The sequence below is a fragment of the Miniopterus natalensis genome, chromosome 14 (assembly GCF_054644295.1).
Source record: "Miniopterus natalensis isolate mMinNat1 chromosome 14, mMinNat1.hap1, whole genome shotgun sequence".
NCBI classification, from domain to species: domain Eukaryota; kingdom Metazoa; phylum Chordata; class Mammalia; order Chiroptera; family Miniopteridae; genus Miniopterus; species Miniopterus natalensis.
Window position 1 is genome coordinate 58,057,713 of NC_142094.1, and position 23,228 is coordinate 58,080,940.

At 56.5% G+C, this 23,228-nt stretch overlaps 1 protein-coding gene across 2 annotated transcripts in view; it reads left to right on the plus strand.

Annotated features, from left to right (window-relative positions):
- Positions 1–21,058, plus strand: part of CPXM2 (carboxypeptidase X, M14 family member 2) — a 48,339-nt gene extending 27,281 nt beyond the window's left edge. For both annotated transcript variants that reach the window (XM_016207120.2, XM_016207122.2), the window contains exons 5-14: positions 955–1,039; positions 1,953–2,103; positions 6,569–6,657; positions 9,258–9,381; positions 9,869–10,065; positions 11,433–11,612; positions 13,234–13,528; positions 15,984–16,123; positions 17,100–17,199; positions 19,785–21,058. In XM_016207120.2, coding sequence (XP_016062606.2) covers positions 955–1,039; positions 1,953–2,103; positions 6,569–6,657; positions 9,258–9,381; positions 9,869–10,065; positions 11,433–11,612; positions 13,234–13,528; positions 15,984–16,123; positions 17,100–17,199; positions 19,785–20,038 — 1,615 coding nt within the window. In that variant the 3' untranslated portion in view covers positions 20,039–21,058. The remainder of the gene's footprint in view (positions 1–954; positions 1,040–1,952; positions 2,104–6,568; positions 6,658–9,257; positions 9,382–9,868; positions 10,066–11,432; positions 11,613–13,233; positions 13,529–15,983; positions 16,124–17,099; positions 17,200–19,784) is intronic.
- Positions 21,059–23,228: the final 2,170 nt, after the last annotated feature.

A 23,228-nucleotide genomic window follows, 5' to 3' on the forward strand; every position in this document is an offset into this window, starting at 1 on the left:
CCCAGCCACACAGGTCCTCTGTCCTCAGGTAACTCCCGCACCTGCCCCAGCGCAGCTCTTAACCCCATTGCCCTGCAGGGTCCAGCTTTCTCTCTTTCTCATTAACACGTGAAGCGATGGAGAGATTGTATATAATTGACCTTCGATGGAGAGATTTTATATAATTTACATTCGATGGAGAGATTGTATATAACTTACCTTCGATGGATTGTATCTAATTGACCTTCGATGGAGAGATTGTATCTAATTGACCTTCAATGGAGAGATTGTATCTAATTGACCTTCAATGGAGAGATTGTATCTAATTGACCTTCGCGTTCCCAGCGGCTGGCATGATACTTGTTACATTGTAACTACAGGGTTGGGAGCAGCACTCACATCACGTGCAGAAAACTTCCAGACACAACTCTTCCTCCCTCAGCCTTACTGATGGGCAGATATCTCTTCCATCCCCCTGGATTATCAACCTTCTTAATTCTAATTAAGGTTTAATTAATTAACACTTTATTTCTTCATGGCTGCGCCCAATCATCACCATTAAGAAGGCCCAGAGGGTTAAGCTGGAGGATCAGGACCCTACCTGAGGACGTTTGAGGTCTGAATAGGTTAGAGGCAGACGGGGAGTGGGAGAGGAGGGGGAGTCCAGACGGAATGAAGGAACGGCATGTGCAAGGTCCCTGAGGCAAGAGAGAGTGTCGTCAGAATCAGGAATTGAAAGAAAGAGCCGGGAAACAAGAGGTGAGCAAGGGTCTGGCAGAACACGATGAGGATTTTGGTCTGAATACCGAAATAGCAGTGTTGTTGTAGCAGGGGCGGCGTAACGTTTAATTAGAAGAGTAGTCCATGGAAAAACTTTTGTTTATTTACGCCCCCTCTGCTCACCGCCGTCCTTCTGCTTGGCAGAGGTGAACATTTTAAAGGGTGTAGCCCCAATGACGTTTCATTGCCTCTCAGGAGCGACTGGGTGACCTCCTATAAGGTCATGGTGAGCAACGACAGCCATACGTGGGTCACCGTGAAGAACGGATCTGGGGACATGGTGAGTGTTCCTCCCCCTCAGCCGGTGCCTGGCTGTGCGGGCTCCGCATCGGCAGCGGTGTGTGCCCACCCTGTCCGCACCTGGTGTTTGCTGATTTTATGACAGCTCAAACCGACCGCAGTCTGGGCCCCCCCCCACGCCCCGGGGCCCAGCACCAAGGGGCCCACGTTTAGAGCTCATGCAGAATTCAGAGCTGCTGGGGCGCAGTCTCTCCCACAGGTCACAGGTCCGCCCTGGAAGTCGTGTGGCCCCTGGGTAATGGGGGCCCCTCACAACTATTCAATTGAGAGCGTTCCCTGACTTGCTTTAGTGACCCCGATCGTTCAGCCCCGAGATTTGCTCCAGGTTGGCCAGTTCTGATCCTGTCCCCTCTTCCTCGGTTCTCGGGCACTTGTTCCTGACGTGGTGCCCAGTGTCCTGCGCAATCTCACCGTCGCCTCCGTTCCCAACCTTCTTTCCCACTCTTTCCCCCAACACACTCCTGTGTCCCAGGAAAGTCAGCCCGTCTGCTCCCTCTGTGTCCCGCCTGGGCCCCTCCCGCTGTTGCTGCCCCTTTTCTCTGGAACCCCTCCCAGCCCCACACACCTGCAGGTCTGCCTTCGAGGCCAGTTCACGAGGCACCTCCTCCCCGGAGCTTCTCCTGGTCCTTTCCTTCTGGAAACCCAGAGCTCTGTGGCTGTCCCTTGGCCGTGGCTCTAAGCGGTTTCAGCTGTGACAGCTAAGTATTCCCCTCCCCCACCCCCACGATGGGGCCTCCGAGGGCAGGTCCTGGCCTGAGGGGGTCTTCTTCCCCTCGCTGCCCAGCACGCACCTGGAACCCTCAATGGGACCTGTGCGATGGGTGAGTTACTCTCTTTTGTCTCTTGATAATCAAGCTCTGAAAGAGTCTCCCTTTCCTCTTGCGTGCAAGTAGATATTCGAAGGAAACAGTGAAAAGGAGATCCCTGTCCTCAACGAGCTGCCGGTGCCCATGGTGGCCCGCTACATCCGCATCAACCCGCAGTCCTGGTTCGACAACGGGAGCATCTGCCTGAGGCTGGAGGTCCTGGGCTGCCCGCTGCCAGGTGAGCCTGTCCCGCCGCCCGCGGGCGCCCGGCCGAGGCGAAGGGAAGTAAACCAAGTGGGGTTCTTCTCAAGAGAAACATTTAGGGAACACGGGTAAGCAAAAAGCAAATAAACAGGAACCTCCCGTCGTCCCCCTCAGAAACACCGGGAGCGCCGGGCCGCGCGGTGAGGTGCCAGCCATGCCTCGCCCGGGCGTTTGAGGGCGCCGCATATGTCAAGGTTGAAGATTCTCTCGGCGCTGCCACCGCCCGCAGGAACCCAGTTCACGTCCCTGGGTGCACCGGGTAGAGGGGCCCTAGGGGTTAGTGTTAAACTTGACCTCGCCCACAGTGTCCTTCTGTTTAAGTAGCCTCACTCGGGTGCCCGTCTCCTTGGGCGAATGTGCCCTCCCGGCGGCTGTGTTACCTCTGCCCTGTTTTCACATGATGGGTCCGGCTGTGACCTCGGGTGGCAGGAAGACACGCATTCACACAGGCCGCCTGGATGGTGCTGGTGTCCCCCGTGGGTGGCTGATCTGGCCTGGCCCCGGCCGGCTCGACCCGGCTTCCAGGGCGTGTGTGTTTGTGCCCACATGGAGCCTGTGGGCGGCGGCCTCTCCATCCTGACCAGGCATCTCCAGGACACTGGCCCCCAGGCATCCCTACGGCCCGTCACTAGGACCTGTGGGGATTCGCAGGTGCCTGTCCACCCACAGACAGGCCCAGGGAACAAGGAACAGTGAGGCCAGGCTTCCCTCCCTCCGGTTTCCCAGTCCCTCCGGCCCTGCCCGGGGAGGGCGCCACCAGCCCCGTGTCCTCAGGCGCCGCTGGATCCCTGACGCGCTCTTGGCAGGTGTCCCACCCCCACCGTGACCTTGATTTACTGCCACTGATTCCTCATGTCTCGTTCCCATAATATCCCCGATCTTGCTCCGCCAACTGTGCGTTTTCAGAACACAGCCTCAGTGCTGATGAAAAGATGGGTCTGTCTACCCACCCACTCACCACACACCCTTATATATTTGTACTTACTAATTGCAAAACTTTCTTCATGTCATGAGAACTGTGAGAGACCATCTGTCCTGTGGATGCTTTTATCCTGGTTCACGGACAGAACCTCCCATTTTGGATTTGCCTTTTAGAGTTGGGGGTTCAGTTGTTGTGATATTTTGATTCTAGAAAGGACCCCGCAGTGAACACCATTGTCTCTGTCATTGTGCATGTCTGGGATTGTTGTGTGAATCGTAGGACCGTTCAGCTAGAGGACTGTTGCTTGAATTTGATTATGAAAAGTAGGGTCGCAGGTTCAGGGCACCGTGCGTTTTCAAGGCCGCTCCAGGGAGAATGTTGGAGGCCCGCCTGCTGTGGGACCCAGGCCTCCTTCTGTGACTGATTCTCCTAGAATTGCAGTCCCAGGTCCCGCCTGCTGCCATCCAGAGCCTGCTGGGCTTTTCCGAGCGCACAGCATGTGGAGGCACAGATGCGGACGGGTGTCGGCGAGGCCCCCTTTGTGCCAGGCCAGGGGCCTTGTCTCCGTGTCGCTGAGCACAGCCTCCGTGTGGTCTGCTTACTCCCAAGAGCGAGGTCATGGTTCCCTCTGCAGGCAGGAGTTCACCTGTTGTTGGGAGAGGCCACAGGGCAGCCGTGAGAGTCGCGTGAAATGACGTTTCCCTGTGAAGTTATCCTTGGGGGGGGGGGTGTGTGTGTGTGAAGCAGGTCCTGGAGGCAGTTTAAGCCTCACGAAGACAGACGCACAGTATGACATCCGGGTGGGTTTCAAGTGTGGACCAGGATGGTTCTATTTTCCATCCTCAAATGTTTAGGGCCATTTGTCTTCTGGGTGTGTGGGAGGCAGCCGATCGATGTTTCTCGCTCATCAATGTTTCTGTCTCTCTCCTTCTCCCTTCCTCTCTCCCTAAAATCAGTAAAAACATTAAAAAAAAAAAAAAAGATCTACACTTATCCTAAGCTGGGGAGAGCTTCCTAAGATAAAATTTCAATAATACAGAACTCAGGTTAGGACAAACGTAGTGGGCTTCAAGGTCACGGCCTCCGTGGCTGACAGGTATTTTCCCACTGCTAACAGCACCGTCGGGTTCTGCAAAGGGCCTCGTGCACCACTCACGGCTTCCTCACGGATTGACAGGACTGTGTCCAGGTCCTGAGAAACGGGAAATGCCCTTTGGGCAGGGGACAGTGATGCTTGGGCCCCCCAGGCTGCTCAGCAGCTACTGTTCTGAATGTGTGACTTCAATTTCTCTGGGGACTTCTCCTTCCACATCACGTTCCTGGACACCACGTCTGAGCCACTGTCCCCCTCTGCAAGGACTCGAAGGACCTTGCGAGGAGCCCCGCAGAGGTCTGGGGAAGGAGATTTCTCTCCCCCAAACGTGGAGGAGGAGCTGCCCCAGGGCGGTGCCCAGCTCCTTCTTCTGGCTCTCTCGGTGCCAGTTGAAGCACCGTCTCTCCTTTCTCCTAAAACATACTCCCTCCCAGTCAGAAGCCACTGAAAAAATACTTTATTTGCAAGGCTACCGCCTGTGTTGCTGAACTGTAACAATGTTTCAACCAGCCCCGCCCCTCGTCAGTATGTATCAGTTGGGAGAAGGAAGGGGGTCATCAGCTGCAAGGACTTTTTAAATGCATCCCTTTGCTTTGCTACTTTCTACTTGTATTTGCAAAGTCAGCCCACAGCGTGGACACCCTCTCGTCCTGTGGGATTGGTCACTCATTTGAGCCCAGACCTGGACTGTTGACAAGACAGGACTCCGGTAGGTGACACAGCCTTGCTCAGGCTCCTTTGGCTAAGGGGACACCTCCAGTGTTTTTTTGAGCACAGCAGAGCTCACTGGAAAGGCTGTGCACAGCCCCCCCTCCTGCGGGACCAACTGGGTGCGGTCCCCGCTCCTCTCCTTACCTGAGTGTGGGACTCCCCATAGGTTCCCGGCCAAACTCGAAGAGATCAGGATAAATGGACCAGTAAGGAAGAATGTGTTCAAAACGTGGGTGCAGAGAGTTGTGGTTTCGAGACAATTCTGAAACTTGTACCCGCGTCCGCTGGCAAATTGATTGTCTTAAGGCTGGAAGGACGCGGCCTCGAGCCAGCTCTCGGGGAGGACACCCAGCTCTGGGATTTTCAGTCCCTTCTAGGAACCTTGGAGGCCTAGCTTGCGTTCGAATACAAAGGGGGCTTTAAGGGGTTTTGGAAGGAGGTCCCTGGGACTTGGGAGGGTGGAACAGCTCTCAGAACACAGCAGGTCTGTAAGTCACATGTAAATTAATATGAAAAATACGCTGCACCTTCGCTTTGAAAGGGAGGCTTGGGGATCAGAGGAAAGGCGGTTTGCCTGAGGGCGGGCCCGCCTGGGTCCCAGCAGGAAAGCCTGGAAGAGTGACAGGGGTGGGGGCGGGGGCGGGAAGCGACTTTTGGCTAAAACTGAATCGCTTTTGCTTTCTTTCCTGGACTCAATGCCAGCTGGCCCTCCCACGTGATTTTCTTTAATGACAGGCATTTGTATCTAATACTATTACTGGCAAACCTTTTGTGAATATGAAAAACTGTCTTTTTATTGTTGGGTCTGTCTGTGGTTTTCAGCTCAATGCCTGAGGCCTCCATTTCCAGGGGGAAGCCAGTCTTCACGTGAACTCTGGCCAGCTCCATATGGCAGCCACGACCTGCGGCTGTGGGGACGGGGCGGGGCTGGCTCAGGTGACCGCACGTGTGTGCGCTGGCATCGAGTGCCTGGCCCCTGCCGGCAGTGCTCAGTGTGCTAACATGTGCTCCTCAAACTTCCCAGCCTGTGGAGTGACCTGTTTTTTTTAAAATGTGGATTCTGTCCGGCCAGTATGGCTCAGTGGTTGAGTGTCGACCCATTAACTGAGAGGTCAGCGGTTTGATTCCTGGTCAGGGCACATGCCCGGGTTTCAGGCTCGATCCCTGGTCGGGGGGCATGTGGGAAGCAGCCAATCGATGTTTCTCTCTCACACTGATGTTTCTTTCTCTCTCCCTCTCTCTTCCCCTCTCTGAAATAAATACAAATATATTTTTTTAAAAATGTGGATTCTGATTCAGTAGGCCTGGGCTGGGTTTAACACGCAGCCACAAGGCGCTGGTCAGTGGACCACATTTGGTGGCATGAATCTGGACTTACTGCTGCTGGTACCTGCCATGGCCCTGCCTCCAGAATTGCCCTTCCAGAAACTTGGGCCAAACTGGCAGCTGCTGTGGTTGTGACCTTGCTGTGTGGTTCCCGGGCTGGGACATTGGCAGAGATTTGAGCCCAGGCATCCTGGCTCTGGGCCCACATTCTCCATCACTGGGTAATTCTGACTCATAGAAGCTTCTAGAAAGTTGTCTCTCTCACCTCTGTGGGAATGCTAGAAGCTGGAGATCGGGCTGTGTTCCCCCATGAGAACAGGTGCCCAGTGGAGCCACACGGGTAACAGGGCTATGCCAGTGAACTCACAACCGTATTCCTCTCCCTAGATCCAAATAACTACTATCACCGGCGGAGCGAGATGACCACCACGGATGACCTGGACTTCAGGCACCACAACTACAAGGAGATGCGCCAGGTAAGCCCGGGTTCGTAGAGCGACGGGCCGCGTGCCCAGGAGGGAGCACCCGGGTTTTTATTTTCAGAAATTAGGATGCCGTGTTAGGGACAGACTCTGAATGCTCACTTTGGTTTCCTGGAGCCACACTAAGTGAGGGTAGTTTCGAGGCTGAGAAGGTGAGAAGGCACCCCTGGGGCTCGGTGACTGGAGAGAGGCTCCCTCGCCTGAAAAAATGGTGGAAACAGAATTCGAACCCAGACCTTTCTGATTTAATGCTCTGGTTCTTGAGAATCTCTGTGTGTTCGAGTGACTCACTAATGTATGGAAGTCGGTCACGGGCAGAGTCAGAGAGGAAACAGGACCCAGAATAACGCTGATGATAGTAGCAGCAGGGAGCCCTCAAGGAGACCTGCGCTGATTCACCTGCGTCACCTGTACTGACCTGGCCGGTCCTCCCGCCCCCCCCCCCCCTGAGGGCAGGGACTTGTTATCCTTTTGTTACCCACGGGGAAACCGAGTCACTGCGAATACGGAGCCCCACCCTTTGCTAGTCAGAGTCTCTGATTCTCCGTCTTGGCTGCTTATTAGAATCACCTGGGGAAACTGGAAAGCTACCTATAGTGAAGGGAACCTCGCCTCCGTCCGGCCACTTAAAGCAGAGCCTTTAGCCCAACAGCCTGGGGATAGAAATTATTTAAAGCTCTCCTGTGATTCTAAAGGACAGCCTGGCTTCAGGCCTGGCGGGTACCCTTATCGCTCAGAGCACTTTGTACTGTGAGGAGGAAAAGACAGTCCCAGGTGACCCCCTCCCCCCAACTTAGTTGCAGAAACCAAGAAATTCTGAGTGATGGATGGCATTTGCATCCAGGGACAGCAGGGAGAAGGGACCAAGCATTTTTAGGGACAGGCTGAAAGCACGGTCCCCGTGCTGTTCAGGTTCATCCCCCCGCATGGTGCTGGGAAGCGCAGGGAGGTGCCTGCTAATGAGAAATCCTTAGACACCAAAGAATGAGTTTGAAGAGACAGAGCAGAGAAATGCCCTCATGAATACACTTACGGGACAAGGCTCCACCGAGGAACTGCTAACATGGCCCAAAGCAAGGGCTCCTGGGTGCTGAGCAAAGGAACCAGCCTCCAGTCCAAGCTCAGGGACGTTCCCAAGGTCGGAGCAATTAGGCTGAGCCCAGAGGGCTCCCCAGTGTGGCTCATCCAAGGGCATCAACAAGCCTGGTCTGTCTCCACGTCACTTAACTGGAGACTCAGAGCTTCCAGACGCCTGTCAGCGCAGACCCGGAGGTGGGCCGTGCTGCAGAAACTGCCTGCTGTCTTCTTTCAGAAATCACGGTGATGTGTTTGGACTTGAGGCCGTGAATCACCCGCTGCTCTGCGTCCCGGGTGTCGAGACGCCTCGGCTCTCGCCCCAGTTCACGGAGCTTTTGTGTGTTAACTCGGTTTTGCTCCCTGAGAGTCTCAGGCCATCTCCAAGGCCAGAAATGAGACAAATACCAACCCGGTGCAATTAATGTCAAAAGCAATACATCTAAATGCATTTCAAAATGAACTGACTGTAGAGACTCGCTGGAGCTGCCGAGTCCCCAGGAGGGGGGGGCATTTCTAAGGTGGACTGGCTGGTAGCCGGTATCTTTAAACAGCCGTCCCCATGCAGAACTGGGTGCTTCTCAATAAGAAGAGACGGGGACTGGGCTTCATCACCCGGGCGGCTGTCACCATTCCTGGTGGATGTTAGAGGGTCAGAGCAGCCCCACCCATGACGTCGGGTGGCCCTCGGGTCCAGGGCCCAGCAGCCTCCGCCGGAGCATCCGTCAGGCCTGTAGGGTGTGCAGGTGGGAAGGGATTTGCACTTGGATCCTGGCTCCCGGGGACGGGCAAGCCGCCAGCACGCGTTGCGGTTTCCCGCGTGGAGCCTGCTGGGTTACTGTAGAAACCTTCCTGCGTCGGGGAAACAATGTCAGTTCACCCTGGTATTGACGGAGACGTTCGCAACAAACAAACAACGGGAAACGGCGGCAGAAGGGAGAAATATCCCTGGGCGAGGACGGGAAAGCTCAGGGCCTCCCGGAACTCGAGCCATTAATGACCAGGAGGCCCAGAATTTTCTTCCAGAAAAGGACTCTGTCCTGCCGTCTCTGGCCACTTTCTTCTTTGGTTAGTGTGTCTGGTCTCAGAGCTTGAGGGTTGCAGATGGTCCACTGGCAGAAAAGGAGGGTGTTTCCAGCTGAAATAAGCCGACAGCCGGGTCATAGGATGGGACGGGGGCCCCGTCCTGTGACCTTCCTGCACTGTGAGCTCCGGGGGGCGGCAGCAACGTCTGTCTCCCCAGCCTTACGTCCCAGATGCTCATTCAATTATGAAGGAAAGTTGATATTTTAGAGAGAGGCGATGCCACAACTGAGGGAGGTAATTGCATAACCACGGGTGCTGGGAGAGCAGGGTAGGGGGGCCCCACGGAGAACCTTCCAGGCGGAGGGCACAGCACTGGCTTGAGGGGAGTGGGGGCGCGGGGGCCGTGGGAGGGGAGCAGGCGGCTGTCTCCTGGGGGGCCCCCCCTTCAGTGCGTAGCCGGAGCTGCTTAGAGCCGGGTCTGTCTTGTTTTCCAGCTGATGAAGGTCGTGAATGAAATGTGCCCCAACATCACCAGGACTTACAACATCGGCAAGAGCCACCAGGGCCTGAAGCTGTACGCGGTGGAGATCTCTGACCACCCCGGGGAGCACGAAGTCGGTGAGCTTGCCCCTGGGGTGCCCGTGGCACCTTCCTGAAGAAAGGAGGCAGTTCACGCCGTGGGAAGAGCCACGACTCAGGGCCAGCCGCCCACGCTCACCCAGGCTCTGCGAACCCGCCCTGCGAGCCTCCCATCCTGTGACGCAGCTAGAAAAGCCCCCCTCCTTCTGTCGGTGGGCCGTTTGTAACCCTCCAGCTCCCAGCCTGGCAACTAACCGAAGAAGAAAATGGCCAGAGATGGTAGGACAGAGCCCTTTTGGGAAGAAATTTCTGGGCTCCCTGGTCATTAATGGCTTGAGTTAGAGAAAGTCGAGAAAGTCCCTAATTTTTTTTTAAAAAAATTTCAATCCCATTTTCAAGTGTTTCCTGCTTTCAGCCGTTTCCCGGGAGTCATGCCCGAGCCTGTGTCTGCTTCAGGGGGCTTCTCGGGGTTTCTGTTGTGCTACAAGCCCCTGACGTGGACCCTCTTTCCCGTGTCTGGGTCCAGGCGAGCCCGAGTTCCACTACATCGCTGGCGCCCACGGCAACGAGGTGCTGGGCCGGGAGCTGCTGCTGCTGCTGGTGCAGTTCCTGTGCCAGGAGTACCTGGCGGGAAACGCCCGCATCGCCCGCCTGGTGGAGGAGACCCGCATCCACATCGTGCCTTCCCTCAACCCCGACGGCTACGAGAAGGCCTATGAGGGGGTAACGGCCGCTCCCCTCCCCGATGTCACCCTGGGCCCTGGCTGCACAGTGAGCCCGGCCACCAGTTCAGGTCTAGCCCTGGGCCCTGGCCGGGTAGCTCAGTGGGTTGGAGTGTGATCCCGATGCTCCGAGGTTGCAGGTCCCCCCCGGTCAGGGCACACACAGGAGTCAACCAGCGATGCATCCGTGGGTGGAGCAACAGGCCAATGGTTTTTTTCTCTCTCTCTCTAAAGACAAGCAAAAACACAAAATCAATAAATAGAAATACACACGTGTCGCTTCATGTTGAGTCCCCCTGAGGCAGGGATACCACAAGGTTTATGAAACGTTCAAAACCGAACTGAGAATCACCGGGAGCCTGAGAGGGGCACATGCCGGCAGACCCGGGAGAGCAGCCGTGAGTGATGCTGTTAGATACACGGCGACCACAGCACAAAGGAAGGGCCCCTCACACGTGCCCGCAATCGAGGCCCGTCCTGGCCTCGGTGGTCACTGTCCTGCCCTCGTCAGTCCTCTGGAGAGCCGTATTTTTCTGACAGGTCGTTTATATTTCATGTGCTAACTAGGACGTAGAATTTGTATAGGGCACAGTTAGGTGTAGAATTATGTAGAGAAGAGAGTTGGTATTCTCTGGGAATAAAATAGAAAACTGCACTAAAAATGGTACCTATCAAATGCACGCTTTACAATATAGAATTTTGTTTGTATTTATCGATACAGGTAGGGATTTGCTGTGCCAGTTGGTTAGGGATTTGTGAGCTAGAATTGTGGGCCGGACAGGGAGGCTGTTGATTTTGCAACAACGGGCTTTTAAATTAATTAATTAATTAATTGAATTCTCACCCAAGGACACGTTTATTGATTTTAGAGAGAGAGAAAGAGAGAAACATCAATGCGAGAAACACTGATCTGTTGCCTCCCGTATGTGCCCCAACCGGGGATCAAGCCCACAACCTAGGTGTGTTGCCCTGATGGGGAATCGAGCTGGAAGCTGTTTGTAGGGGACCACGTTCCAACCAGCTGAGCCACCCGGCCAGGGCCTGACGGGCTTTGGATTCATTCAGACTCAGGGCTCACCTGACCTGGGTGGACACCCTCAGGGGAGATGGGAGGGGAAGGGGACCGGTGCCCCCTGAGCACCACCACGCCCAGGAGCCTCGCTCTGTGGGGTGACTGGCTGTGTTATCCACCACCCACCAAACATTATTAGAAGGCGTTTCGATGTTCTCCTCTGGGCGTCTTCTCTGGGTGAGCGGGTGTCGAGAGGCTTAGAGACACCCCCAGATGGAGACGGGGGCGTCCTGCGTGTGCTGAGTGGGCGCCGTCCAGAGGTGTGTGGGCTCCTCTCATCCTGAATCGTCCCCCAGGGCTCGGAGCTGGGGGGCTGGTCCCTGGGACGCTGGACCCACGACGGGATTGACATCAACAACAACTTTCCCGACTTGAACACGCCGCTCTGGGAGGCCGAGGGCCGGCAGAACAGCCCGCGGAGGGTCCCCAACCACTACATCGCCATCCCCGAGTGGTTCCTGTCAGAGAATGCCACGGTGAGTGAACCCCCAGGCTGCAGGCAGCGGGGGGCCGGCCCCAGGAGCCCCGGGCCTGCAGAGGGAGTGACGCTGAACAACCCCATTTCGTCTTACAGGCTTTCCCCCAAAGTGAGGAAGTGGGCTGGGTAAGAAAATGCCTCTCAGATTGATGTTTGAGGAGATTCTTTATAAAAATCATTCAATTATACTTCTTTACAAGGACACGGTGCTTCAAAAAAAAAAAAAAAAATTCCCGACCTGGGCATGTTTGGTGGTTATACAGCTATGAAGTTGCCCTTAGCCCTCCCTGATAGCTTAGGATACCTCGTTTTTATTTTAGTAACTCCCCGTGGGTTTATTACCTGAGGCGCTTCTTCAGAAGGAAAAACACAACTGGGTGAGAGATGTTTCCCCCAAATTCCTTCGACCTTGTTTCACTGGGAGTGTGTTGTAGAAGAAGTAACTTTCACAGACGTTCCTGGGCCTTCACCCCTGGTCTGTGTGCCCCTCAAGAGGTCTAGGCCAGGTAGGATCGGGTTCAGCAGCAAGAACAGAAAAAACAAGTACCGGTGGCTGAACGAGGTAGAAGTTTATTTCTTTTTTCACCTAAAAGGCCCCCGGAGTGGATGGTACATGGCTGGCCATATAGAAGCCCCATGACCACCTGGCCAGTGGGGCTCAATGGTTTAGTGTTGACCTATGAACCAGGAGGTCAGGGTTCGATTCCCGGTCAGGGCACAGGCCCGGGCTGCGGGCTTGATCCCCAGTCGGGGGCGTGCAGGAGGCAGCCGATCCATGACTCTCATCATTGATGTTTCTCTCTCTCTCTCTCCCTTCCTCTCTCTGAAATCAATAAAAACATATTTTTAAAACATAAATGAATAAAATTAAAATGTACACACACATATACCACCTGGTCCTTTCCAGAAAAAGTCTGGATTCAAGGCCAGGTCTGGCTCAGGGTTGATATATTTTAGGCCCTTGTTCTTCCATCAGGAGATACATTGTATGTGGCTATGTCTCTCTCTGTCACTTTGTAGCCACTGGTCCATGCTCACTGGAGATTCAAAACGCTGAGACTCTTGTCTATCACTCCATCTTTGTCATTAACTGGAATATTCCTACAAAAAGAAACTTCCCTGAATTTCTCTCTTTTAAAAAAAACTTATCTATTGTTGAAAGTATTGCAGACGTCCCCCTTTCCCCCCATTGACCCCTTCTACCCCCCAGGCCTTCACCGCACCACTGCCGGTGTCCATGGGCCATGCACGTGTGCACGTAACCTCCCCCGCCCCTCCCCGCCCCCGCCTTCCCTCGCGATCCCTCCGTCCGCTCCCTGCTTCTGTGTCTCTGGATCTCTTTTGTTTATCAGTTTATTTTGTTCATTAGATTCCACCTGTGAGCGAGATCACATGACACTTGTCTTTCTCTGACTGGCTGATCCATTATTTCTACAAGGTCCCGTGTTTTCCTCACAGATCCTGAAATTCTGAATTTTGCTCAGATTCTTCCATAAAATGATGGCTCTTTCAACCAGGTCCCTGTTTGGAAAAAGCAGTTTCCAAAAAAGCGCAGGGGAAGGAAGCCGTTTCCCTCTTCTTCTAGTCACCGAGGCGTGTTTGATTTGCAACGCTCGCAGGTGGCGGCGGAGACCAGGGCGGTCATAGCCTGGATGGAGAAAATCCCCTTCGTGCTGGGCGGCAACCTGCAGGGCGGCGAGCTGGTGGTGGCGTACCCCTACGACATGGCGAGGTCCCCGTGGAAGACGCAGGAGCGCACCCCCACCCCCGACGACCACGTGTTCCGCTGGCTGGCCTACGCCTACGCCTCCACGCACCGCCTCCTGACCGACGCCCGCAGGCGGGTGTGCCACACCGAGGACTTCCAGGAGGAGGGGACCGTCAACGGGGCCTCCTGGCACACCGTGGCCGGGAGTAAGTCTGACCCTGCGCTGTCACCACGGGCCCACGATGATGGACAGCGGGGGGGTCCCCCAGGCCACCCCCTCCCAACCCGCCTGCTACTCTCAGAGTAATAGCTGCCTGTCGTCAACCATGTAAAGGTCCCAGTGCGCTGGAGAAACTCTCCTGTGACCCTCACCGGTCTCTGAGGGGCCTGGCCTACTCCCTTTTATAAACGAGGTAACTAGGGCTTGGACACCCAAAGGGATGGGCCCCAGTGAGAAAGGGGCAGAGCTGGGCTCTGTTTGCCTCTTAGCCACTGAGCATTTCAGATTTTATAGGGTCAGAGATGGGTGAGTGTGGACTTGGGGACATATCGGACCCAAAAGCACTCCCAGCAAAGGGGTGGAGAGCTGCCGGTGCTGTTCCCACGGTGTGGGGGTCCCGTGCTGCAGGCCGCAGAGGGGGCTGTGGGAGGGGCAGGCGTGGACCCCACGCTCAGGTGAGAAGTGGCCCCGAGCTGAAGGTGCGTCCTGAGGCCGGCAGGTGGTGAGGCGTGTTTTACAAGTCTCCTGTCCACTGGAGGCCAGCAGGCGGGCCTCCCGGCCATCCCACGGCCCCCGGGGGCGCCCGCTGCGTGTGACGAGGGAGTACGTGGTGTTGCTCCAGCGTCCACGCAGGGCCAGAGCCTTCCTGTCGCGACTTCAGGAATCCAGGGGACCCCGTGGTCCAGGTTTCAGGGTGAGCCCTTTGCTTCCTACGTCAGGGCTGCTCCTGGCCCAGCTCCCAGACGAGGAGGGAGGGAGATCTCACAGTCTCTGGGTCCCTCTGTGTTCGGATGGCGGGACCCCATGCATACTGCTCATTGCTCATGGTCTTGAGCTTGGTCAAGCCACTGATGAATTTGAAAAACACTCCATGTCAGGTAGGCCTGGATTCAAATTCCGGTCCATCAGTTGGATGCTGTGTGACCCTGGGCTAGTTACTCTACCTCTCTGAACCCCTATATCTTCCATTTATGACATGGGCATGCTGGTAGCCCAGATGATGGTGGCCATGGGGGTGGTGATCCCGCTGGGACTGCTGTGAGGGTTACCTCGGTGACAAGTGTGCATTTGTTCTATGTCTGGCTTATTAGAAACACCCAGTGGTGGTAAGTCCCTCCCCTCCGTGAAACCTATGAGACCTCCTTCATGAACATGTACATATTCCCTGTACTAATTGAAGTTAATATTATTTTACTTTGCGGGAAACTCAGCCTTCCCCTACTTTTCAGATATGTTTTCACCCTTGGGAGAAGAAAAATTTAAAAGTGGCAGAAATATTTGCTTCTGTGGCCACCTGGGAACACGAGAGCCTGTGGCTACCTGCCCGGCCGAGGCATTTGGTTGATCTCGGTCGGAGTCTGCTCTGTACAAAGTAAAAAGTAGATGCAAATCCCCCTCCGTCAAGGACATTTCCCAGAGGCCAGAAAGCATCCTCGCTTCTCAGCTCCAGCCCCGAACCTGCAGTGACCGCCGCGTGAAACGTTGGTTCTCTGGCTGCTGTGACTGCCACGGGCTTGGGCACGGCCGCGTTCCTCAGCCCAGGGGAAGCGGCGACACTCGGGCTGCCGGCCGCCGCGCGGTCATGTCAGCGCGTCCGGTTTTTCTGTCAATTACCTTTTCCATTATTCCAGGGACTCCCGTGGCCGAGCCTGCGGCGGCTCGGGCCTCTAATCATCCTTCCCCCCGGTGGCGTGACGCAGCCGGTGGATTCCGTCTCTGTAGATAAATGAAATGAGATTTCTAATCCCCCCGCCTCCGCGCCCTGCTCGGGTCCCGCTCGCGCATCAGTGCGGCGCTGACAGGCGTCGGTTCACGGAGAGCGGGGCTCGGTGCATCTCAAATGCGCAGCGTTTGTGGCGTGTGCGGTTCACCTCCAGGCGGTGGGAGACCTTCTGTCCCGTGTCCTCCCTGCAGCGAAGGCAGGTGTCCTGTCAGCACCGGGCACACCGAGCTCCCTGTTCCATGCTGAAGTCGGGACAGGAGCAGGGTCCTGGGAACGAAGCAGCGTCCCGCGTCCCCAGCCGGGACCCATGGCTCCGGAGGACCTGCCTGGGTCACACCACAGTGTCCTGCCCGCGAGCACTGTCGCCGGGCCTAGCGGCTTGGGTTTGACTGAGAGCAGCAGCATTGTAGAGATAAACTTAATTAAACACGAAAAACCCGTATCGTTCGTTCATGATGCCCTTACCCTGAGAGTAGTGCTCGGCTGAGTTTAGTAAAATACAAGGATTTTATCTGAAAAGCCCTCGTTTCGGTCCTTTCGTGAGAGACCCGCTCGCAGGCGCCCGTCTTCCCGTGCCCGGTTCCGGCTGCCCCCCCCTCCGCCCCAGCCCCGGCGCGTCCTGGTTCGGGGGGCGTCTCCGTGGCCCTGTTCCTGCGCATCCTCGCCGCGTCCCCGTGTTGAGACCTGTTCCGACGCCTGCTGTCTGGTTGGCTTGCAGGCCTCAATGACTTCAGCTACCTTCACACGAACTGCTTCGAGCTGTCCATCTACGTGGGCTGCGACAAGTTCCCGCACGAGAGCCAGCTGCCCGAGGAGTGGGAGAACAACCGGGAGTCCCTCATCGTGTTCATGGAGCAGGTGCGTGCCGCGGGCCAGCCGCGGGGGGACGCTAAGGAGTGGGGCTGCAGGTGGCAGAACGTGAGGGATCAGATCAGTGCATCAGGCGTGGCCACCGCCCTGGGCCACCGTGGTCCCGGGCCAGCCACTCCGGCGTGGAAAGGGACCGTTGTCCGCCTGCACTTGCTTGGAGCCGGGCGGCTGAGCTCTCAGTGCCGATTGATGGCCCCGGCTGGTTCGTGGTGGGTGAGACTCGTCTGGGGCCGAGAGATACTGCGCTGTGGGGAGGGGACATGCTCCGGGCCCCGGTATCAGTCTGCTAAGGCTGAATAACAAAATACGCAGGCCGGCGGCCCAAACAGCGGACATGGTGGGTCTGGAGGCTGGCAGCCCAAGATCGAGGGGTCTCTCTCACATCGATGTTTCTCTCTCTCTCTCTGCCTTCCACTGTCTCTGAAAAACAATAGAAAAAATATCCTCTGGTGAGGATTTAAAAAAAAAAAAAGAATGTCTTCAGAAACGACGCTGTGTCACTGCGGACGGTCACGGTGACAAGGCACAAGGCTCAGAATTGATGTGTGTGTGAGACATGGCTAATCAGTGGACAGGCCCTGTAGACTGGGTTGCTATTTACAGGATCATCTGATTATTCCTTCCTCTCTCTATAAGTCTGTATAGCTCAGGAAAATCAAATAAATGCATATACAAAAATTCCATTTTTAGTGGGTTTTTTAAAATGAGCCATCTCAGATCCTCGTATTTTTTTAAACCTCTGAAATATTTTCGCTCCAGCGCAAGGCTTCTGAAGCAGGGACCTACAAGGAATACAGAAGCTTACACACCAAATCCGTGCGGAGCTGGGGAGCTTTCGAGCTGGGAGTGGCTTCGCGAGGGTGCTTGGTGGCACTGGGTGGCCTTGGGTTGTGGTTCCCATTGTGCAGGTTGGGTGGGGCGCGTCGGCGAGCTCACCCGGGGTCTCCTCCTGTTTGCCGAGCAGGTTCATCGTGGCATCAAAGGTGTGGTGAGGGATTCACACGGAAAAGGAATTCCAGACGCCGTTATCTCCGTAGAAGGCATCAACCATGACATCCGGACAGGTAACTGCACGCGTGTGTAGACTCTCTCGGTAGGAAATGCCCATTTTCTCAAAGTGTTTGAGTGAATGAATGGACATTACGGGGTGTTCCCAGGATGAACGGCTGAGCTAATCCAGGCCCCCTCCATGTCCCCCTGAAGGGGAGAAGTGAGCCTTTTCCCCCAAAACTGTTCCTATGCATGAACTGACCCTGTGCTCCCAACAAATCGTCCCCTTTGACCTGCGGGGAAACAATGACCCTGGGGCAATAGGATGGGGTGAGGCTGGGTGTCAGACTTGGCCGTGTGCCCTTCAGTGCTAGGCTACCTGCCCGCATGCCTGGTGCTCAACAGGCCAGCTACTGTTAAAATGAGTGAATTTTATCTGAAATGCCACAAAGTAGTCGACTGACTGCCGTGTAACACCCTGAACCTCATTGTTCCCTGGGGGCTGCCTGTATCTTTATTCTTTAGTGACAGTGTTTCCGCCAGGGCAGCAGGGCATTGGATACATAGTAACCCCTCCCGGGCATCCATCCCTTCACTGAGCGTGCGGGTTGCAAACTCCTCAGGGGCCAGACACCTGGGAGGTGATGACTGTCATCGTGAATGAAAGAGGCCGTTTGATCTGCTCTGCGTGCGACTGTGTTTTAAACATTGCCAATGAGCCCCTTGAAAAGAGTGATTCATAAAAGAGCCTGGAACATTCTTTGGACTATTAGTGCCTTGTGCACACTGTGAAAACACAGGAGGGTTTTTAATGGAGTGGGAGATAAAAAGGCCCTGGGGCCCCACAAGACAGCAGAGAGGATGTTGCCTAATGAGCTCTGACTTTCAAGCCTTGTAATCAAGGAGACAGTTTTGATGAGCTGATGGGACTCGTGTCTCCCTCTACCGTTATTTCCCCCATAAATAACTTCCCAGCGCGTTCTCACGTCGCCGAGCCCCATACTTTACACACGACACTTCCCTGTATCAGTTTCAGGGCCTCCCAGCACTTGGAGTCAGCTCCGATTTGCCTTGATTTCTGTCTGATGCTTATAGGATCTGACAAGTTTTATTTCAGGAGGGATTTTGCGTAAAATAAACAGCACTATTAAGTGGCATTCTACTGGGAAAGAAGCCAGTAAGCACGCCTTCTAAATGCATGTAAATATTTGGGCCACGGACCAGGCTCAGGTGCCACGTGACTGTCCTTTGCTTGGTGGACACTGGCCTGACCTGCGAACAAATGGATATTCCCTGAGGCCTGGCTCTCCCTTCCGTCCACCAATGTCCACGACACCAGCAGTGCGCCGACCTTCCCCTGCAGCCCCACGGCACCCTCACCTCCCATCAGCGGGACAGGAGCCCAACAGAAGCTGAGACTGAACATGTCTGACTCCTCATGCTGAGTCCAGGTCACCAGAGAGCAGGCTGTGTGGGCGCATGACAACTGCCAATGTATTTCATTTTTATTTTTTATTTTTTTTTTTGAGAGAGGAGGGGGGAGAGAGAGAGAGGGAGAGAGAGAGATGTGTTGTTCCGCTTATTTATACATTCATTGGTTGCTTCTTGTATGTGCCCCGACCAGGGATCGAACCTGCAACCTTGGTGTGTCAGGATGATGCTCTAACCAACTGAGCCACCCGGCCAGGGCCAGTTTCGTTATTCGTAACATCTCGACCTTTTGTGAGCTCTCAGCATGGCATGGGGCGTCTCGGATGAATCAGATTGCAGTGTGAATTTAAACACAATATTTCAGAGCATTATCTCTGTCTGTGTGTGGGCTCTCCCGCCGGCGGCGGCCTCAGTGGGGGTCGCTCTGCCTCTCGCCGCCTCTTGAACGGCAGGGGTCTGTGTCCTCAGCGGGCTGTAGGTGCCTGGCGAGCAGTGGCCTTGGCCTAGAGCCCCGCTTTGTGCAGAGAGAACCTGACCTAGAGCTCAGGGTGGAGACATCCCATCAGGTGCTTGCTGGGTGACTGACCGGTGGCGAGCCGGGGAGGCAGGGTCAGCCTTGCGGCCCCCGTGTGCCCCTGCGGCACCCGTGGGTGGCTGCTCCTGCGGCTTCAGGTTTCTTTCAGACACAGGACGTGGAGCAGGGCTGTGGACTGAGGTGCAGACACCAGGGCCTCCTCCCGGGTCATTGGCCCTTGTCCCCTGTTGTCTTTCCCTTCTCCTTTCTCTTTTCGGAAGTGAGGCGCCCCACCCCTGAATTCCTATTTTATATTTATAGCCACGCTAAGAGAGGCCAAGAGCCGTGCAGCGATGGCTTTTCAGGATGGCGTTTTGCGGTGGGGGCGGGGGCAGGCCGTTTGCAGGCGCCAGGGCGCGATGAATGGCGCGTATTGTCCAGAGCACGGAGAGCGAGTGGCTATTTCTCCCTCGCCGCCCATGTGCATCAACACTGTGGGGAGTCCACACCCCAAACCCTGCCTGTTAGAACCATTAAGGGGGCTTCCAAAGGGGGAAACAGCTCGGCTTCCAAAACGCATGAGGACCGTGCACCGGTGGGGGCTGGGGCTCCACACAGGCTGCCTCTGGGTCCCTCTCGGTCCCGGGGTAACAGGGCTGGTGGGACCCGCGTTCGACCAGGACCGCTCCGAATCCCTCTGCGTTCTCTCCGCAGCCAGCGACGGGGACTACTGGCGCCTCCTGAACCCCGGAGAGTACATGGTCACGGCCAAGGCCGAAGGCTTCACCTCGGCCACCAGGAGCTGCATGGTCGGCTACGACATGGGCGCCACGCGGTGCGACTTCGCGCTCAGCCAGACCAACCTGGCCCGGATCAGAGAGATCATGGAGAAGTTCGGGAGGCAGCCCGTCAGCCTGCCCGCCCGGCCGCCCAGGCTGCGGGGGCGGAAGCGACGACAGAGGGGGTGACCCCAGCTCCGGAGCCGAGTCCCAGGCCCCCGCAGATTAAACCGTAGAGGACGGCCCGGTGTCCGCTCTGTCATTCAGGAAGGCCTGGGGGAGCGTGCGTCCGGGCCCGGGGAGGGCTGCGGGCTTCGGGTCTCTTCTTTCCTTTGTTCCCGTGCATCTAAGTCGCTTGGGCAGAGCAGCCGGGAGAGGCTGGAAGGAGTGGTTCACGCAGAGTCAGAGAGGAGCTTGCCGCGCAGGGGCTCCTGGCCGCCGAGGGGAGACGGGCGCCTCCCCGATTGCGCGGCCGTGGGTTCCCTGTGCGTCTGCAACGTGCGCTGCGGACACCACCGCGCCCCTGCGGCCCTGTTGCCCCAAATGTCACCCTTCCAGAGGGTCCCGGGCACGCTAAGAAAATCCAGCCTCTCTGCCCCAGGACATTCCTCGCTGCCGCTCGTCCGTTCTGTGCTCTGTTGACCACGGGGATGTTACCAAGTGCGCATCGGGCGGCCCCTCCATCAGTTTTGTTTCCCTGTCAACGCAGGGACGTGCTCACGGAAGGGGAGAGAGGCTCAAGTAATTCAAGGGTGATGGTTGGGCAGCGGGCGTGCCGGGGGCTGGTTGCATGCACACTGGGGTTACAGAGCACCCCCACATTCCCTGCTTGTCCAGCAGCCCTGAGGGTGCCCTGGGTGGTGCCAGCGGGAAGCCCCAGCTTCCCGAGGAACCGCATCTCCTAGTCCGGCTCCTCTGTGAGCCACTGGGACTCGGAAAGAGGCGGCGGGCCGACCCGCAACCCTCTCCCTGCGGCAGACCCTCCTCGCGGGGGGCGCGCCCCCCACGCTACCTGGCCGGGCCGGGGTCCGATGCGTGCGGCTCCGGGCCTTCCTGGCTGCGCTCAGTGTGGAGAAACGCTCCTAGAATTACCTGTGGAGGGTCCGTTCTGGAGGGTAACTGAATCACGTGCAGGAAACTCACTTTTTATCGATGTTGCTGCCTCGAGGACCTGGGAGTAATGACAAAAATAAAGAGAGCAAACGGTAAGATGCTTCCAGCGTGTGCTTTTCCTGGGTAGCCTCGCGCTCGCGGCCACGCCCAGCACGGCTGGCCGGGAAGCTGGAGGGACAGGCTCCTCCGAGGCTGATTCTGCGGCCGAGCTGACTCCACCGGGCCCTGGGAGCTCTTCCTCCGGCCCTTCTGTCCCCTGCCACGCACACAGCCCCACGCTCACGGGCAGGGCACCGGGAGCCCAGGAAAACTAGAAAAAAGAAATCAGAGAGGTGGGGAGAGTATTCAGTGCCTTCTGGGCGCACAGGGAGTTACAGGTCTTTAGAGCAGAGGGTGCCTTGCGGGCAGCGAGTCCTAGGAGAGCCACCAGGTTTCCCTGTCGGGCCAACTCCAGCTTATCGCTGGCACTTGCTTGCGGCTCTGCGTTAGGAAGGGTTCTGAGGCAGGGTCCTGGCCCAGTGGGAAGGAAAGCTGCAGCATTTTGGCCGTGTGCGCTGCGGGCACTGGAAGGGGGACGGCAGGTTGCCTCAGGTGTCCATCCTTGAACTGGTTTCACGCCCGTGGACGCAGAGATGGGGACGTGGGGAGGCACACAGAGAGGCAGAAAGTGCAACGTCGTGTTGCCCCCCATGGCAGCAGGAGGACGCTCAGGGTCACGCTCCTTTAACCGCTGTCCTGGAAACCGTAGCCTGGGGTCCAGGCCTCCGGGCCTGACTTTCTAGGAGCAGATCACGCCCCCCGGCAGCGAGGGAGGCCCAGGAGCCACCGTGCATTTCATGTCAGGACAGAGGAGGGAACCTCATTCGATCGCCTTGTCTAGGGAAGCCGTTCGCGAGGAGCTGGTGAAACGTGTAAGACCCTGGAGAAGCTCAGAGCCTGGTCCTCGTGCTCTTTCCATCACAACTCCCCGTCCCCTTGACACGACCCAACCGATGGGTGCTGTGTGAACCCTCGGCCCCGGTTCGACTCCTGGTTGGTGCCGCTCGTCGGGAGGGCAGCTTCCACACTGTCCGCAGCCTGCGAGCCTTCTGAGCGCCAGGAGGTCGGCGCCTCACCGGCGTCCCTTGTTATCTAGTCTATCATGGGAGGAAGGCCGCGGGGCTCCACTCGCTCACGTGGCCTTGGTAGTGGACTCTGTCCACGCCTCCCCCATTGGCCGGCTTTCTGGAGCCTCCCCCCGGCCTCTCCCTGGAGCTGAGCAGGGAGAGGGGCTGACAGCTCAGCCTGAAGAGCTGAGCCCGCCTAGGCCTGAGCCCGGCCGCCAGAGGGAGAGAAAAGGGTTCCCGACTTCAAGTTGCTAAGGCCGCCCAGTGGGACAACACGGGACATGTGGGGACCTGGGAAAGGGGGGATTTGGGGCCGGCCTTGAGCCTGATGAGACCAAAGTGTCCGGTGTATGTCCTGGGACCCTTTAGAGTCAAGATGGAAAAGTGTCTACACGGAAATGGAACCCGACCGTTCCAGCGACCACGTGGAATGAATTCTTACCTCCTTCCCTGGAGGGACTCTTGTGTCCTGCCCTAAGCAGTGTACTCTGGGTTCCCTTGAAGTAAGGTGAGCTTTCTGTCAAGGGGCTTTGTCCAGCGTCGGCTGTGGTCCCCGCCTGATAGGCACAGGGATGGAGAAGACCCCAGCCCCTCAGCGGGAACACAGGAGAAAAACAGAGACAAGCCCATGCACTCCAGTGGCCACACTAAAGACTGGTCATTTCTCCCTGATGACCTGGGGGTGGTGCAGGGCAGGGAAGGTGACTGACCAGGAGAGGAAGCCAGTGTCACAGAGAGACACAAGGGAGCGCTGTCTCTGATGGGCTCTAAGGGGCCCCCCATTAGGCAGGTGAGGCCAAGAGGAGGGCAGGGCAAGATCGTGCCCGGCTTGGTGCTGGGCTGGGTTTTGAGCAGCACACCGTGGGCGCTACAGGCCCCTGGAAAACAGCGGAGGCCACACACGATGCTCCTAGAAATACAAGAGAGTGGGACACGGCTTCTTGCAGGGAATTAACGGGGCCATTTCAGCGAGTCTAAAAATACGTATGCTAAAAACTTTTCTTTTAATAAACAGTGGAGAAACATTTTGTTCTATAAAAAGGAGACTAAATAGGCTTTAAAAAAAAAAAATCAAGAAACTGTAGGGCAGGCCTTAGGATTTCACTGCAAACCTGAATTTGGAAAGTCCAGTACCTTTGCCAGCACTTTCCATGCACTGG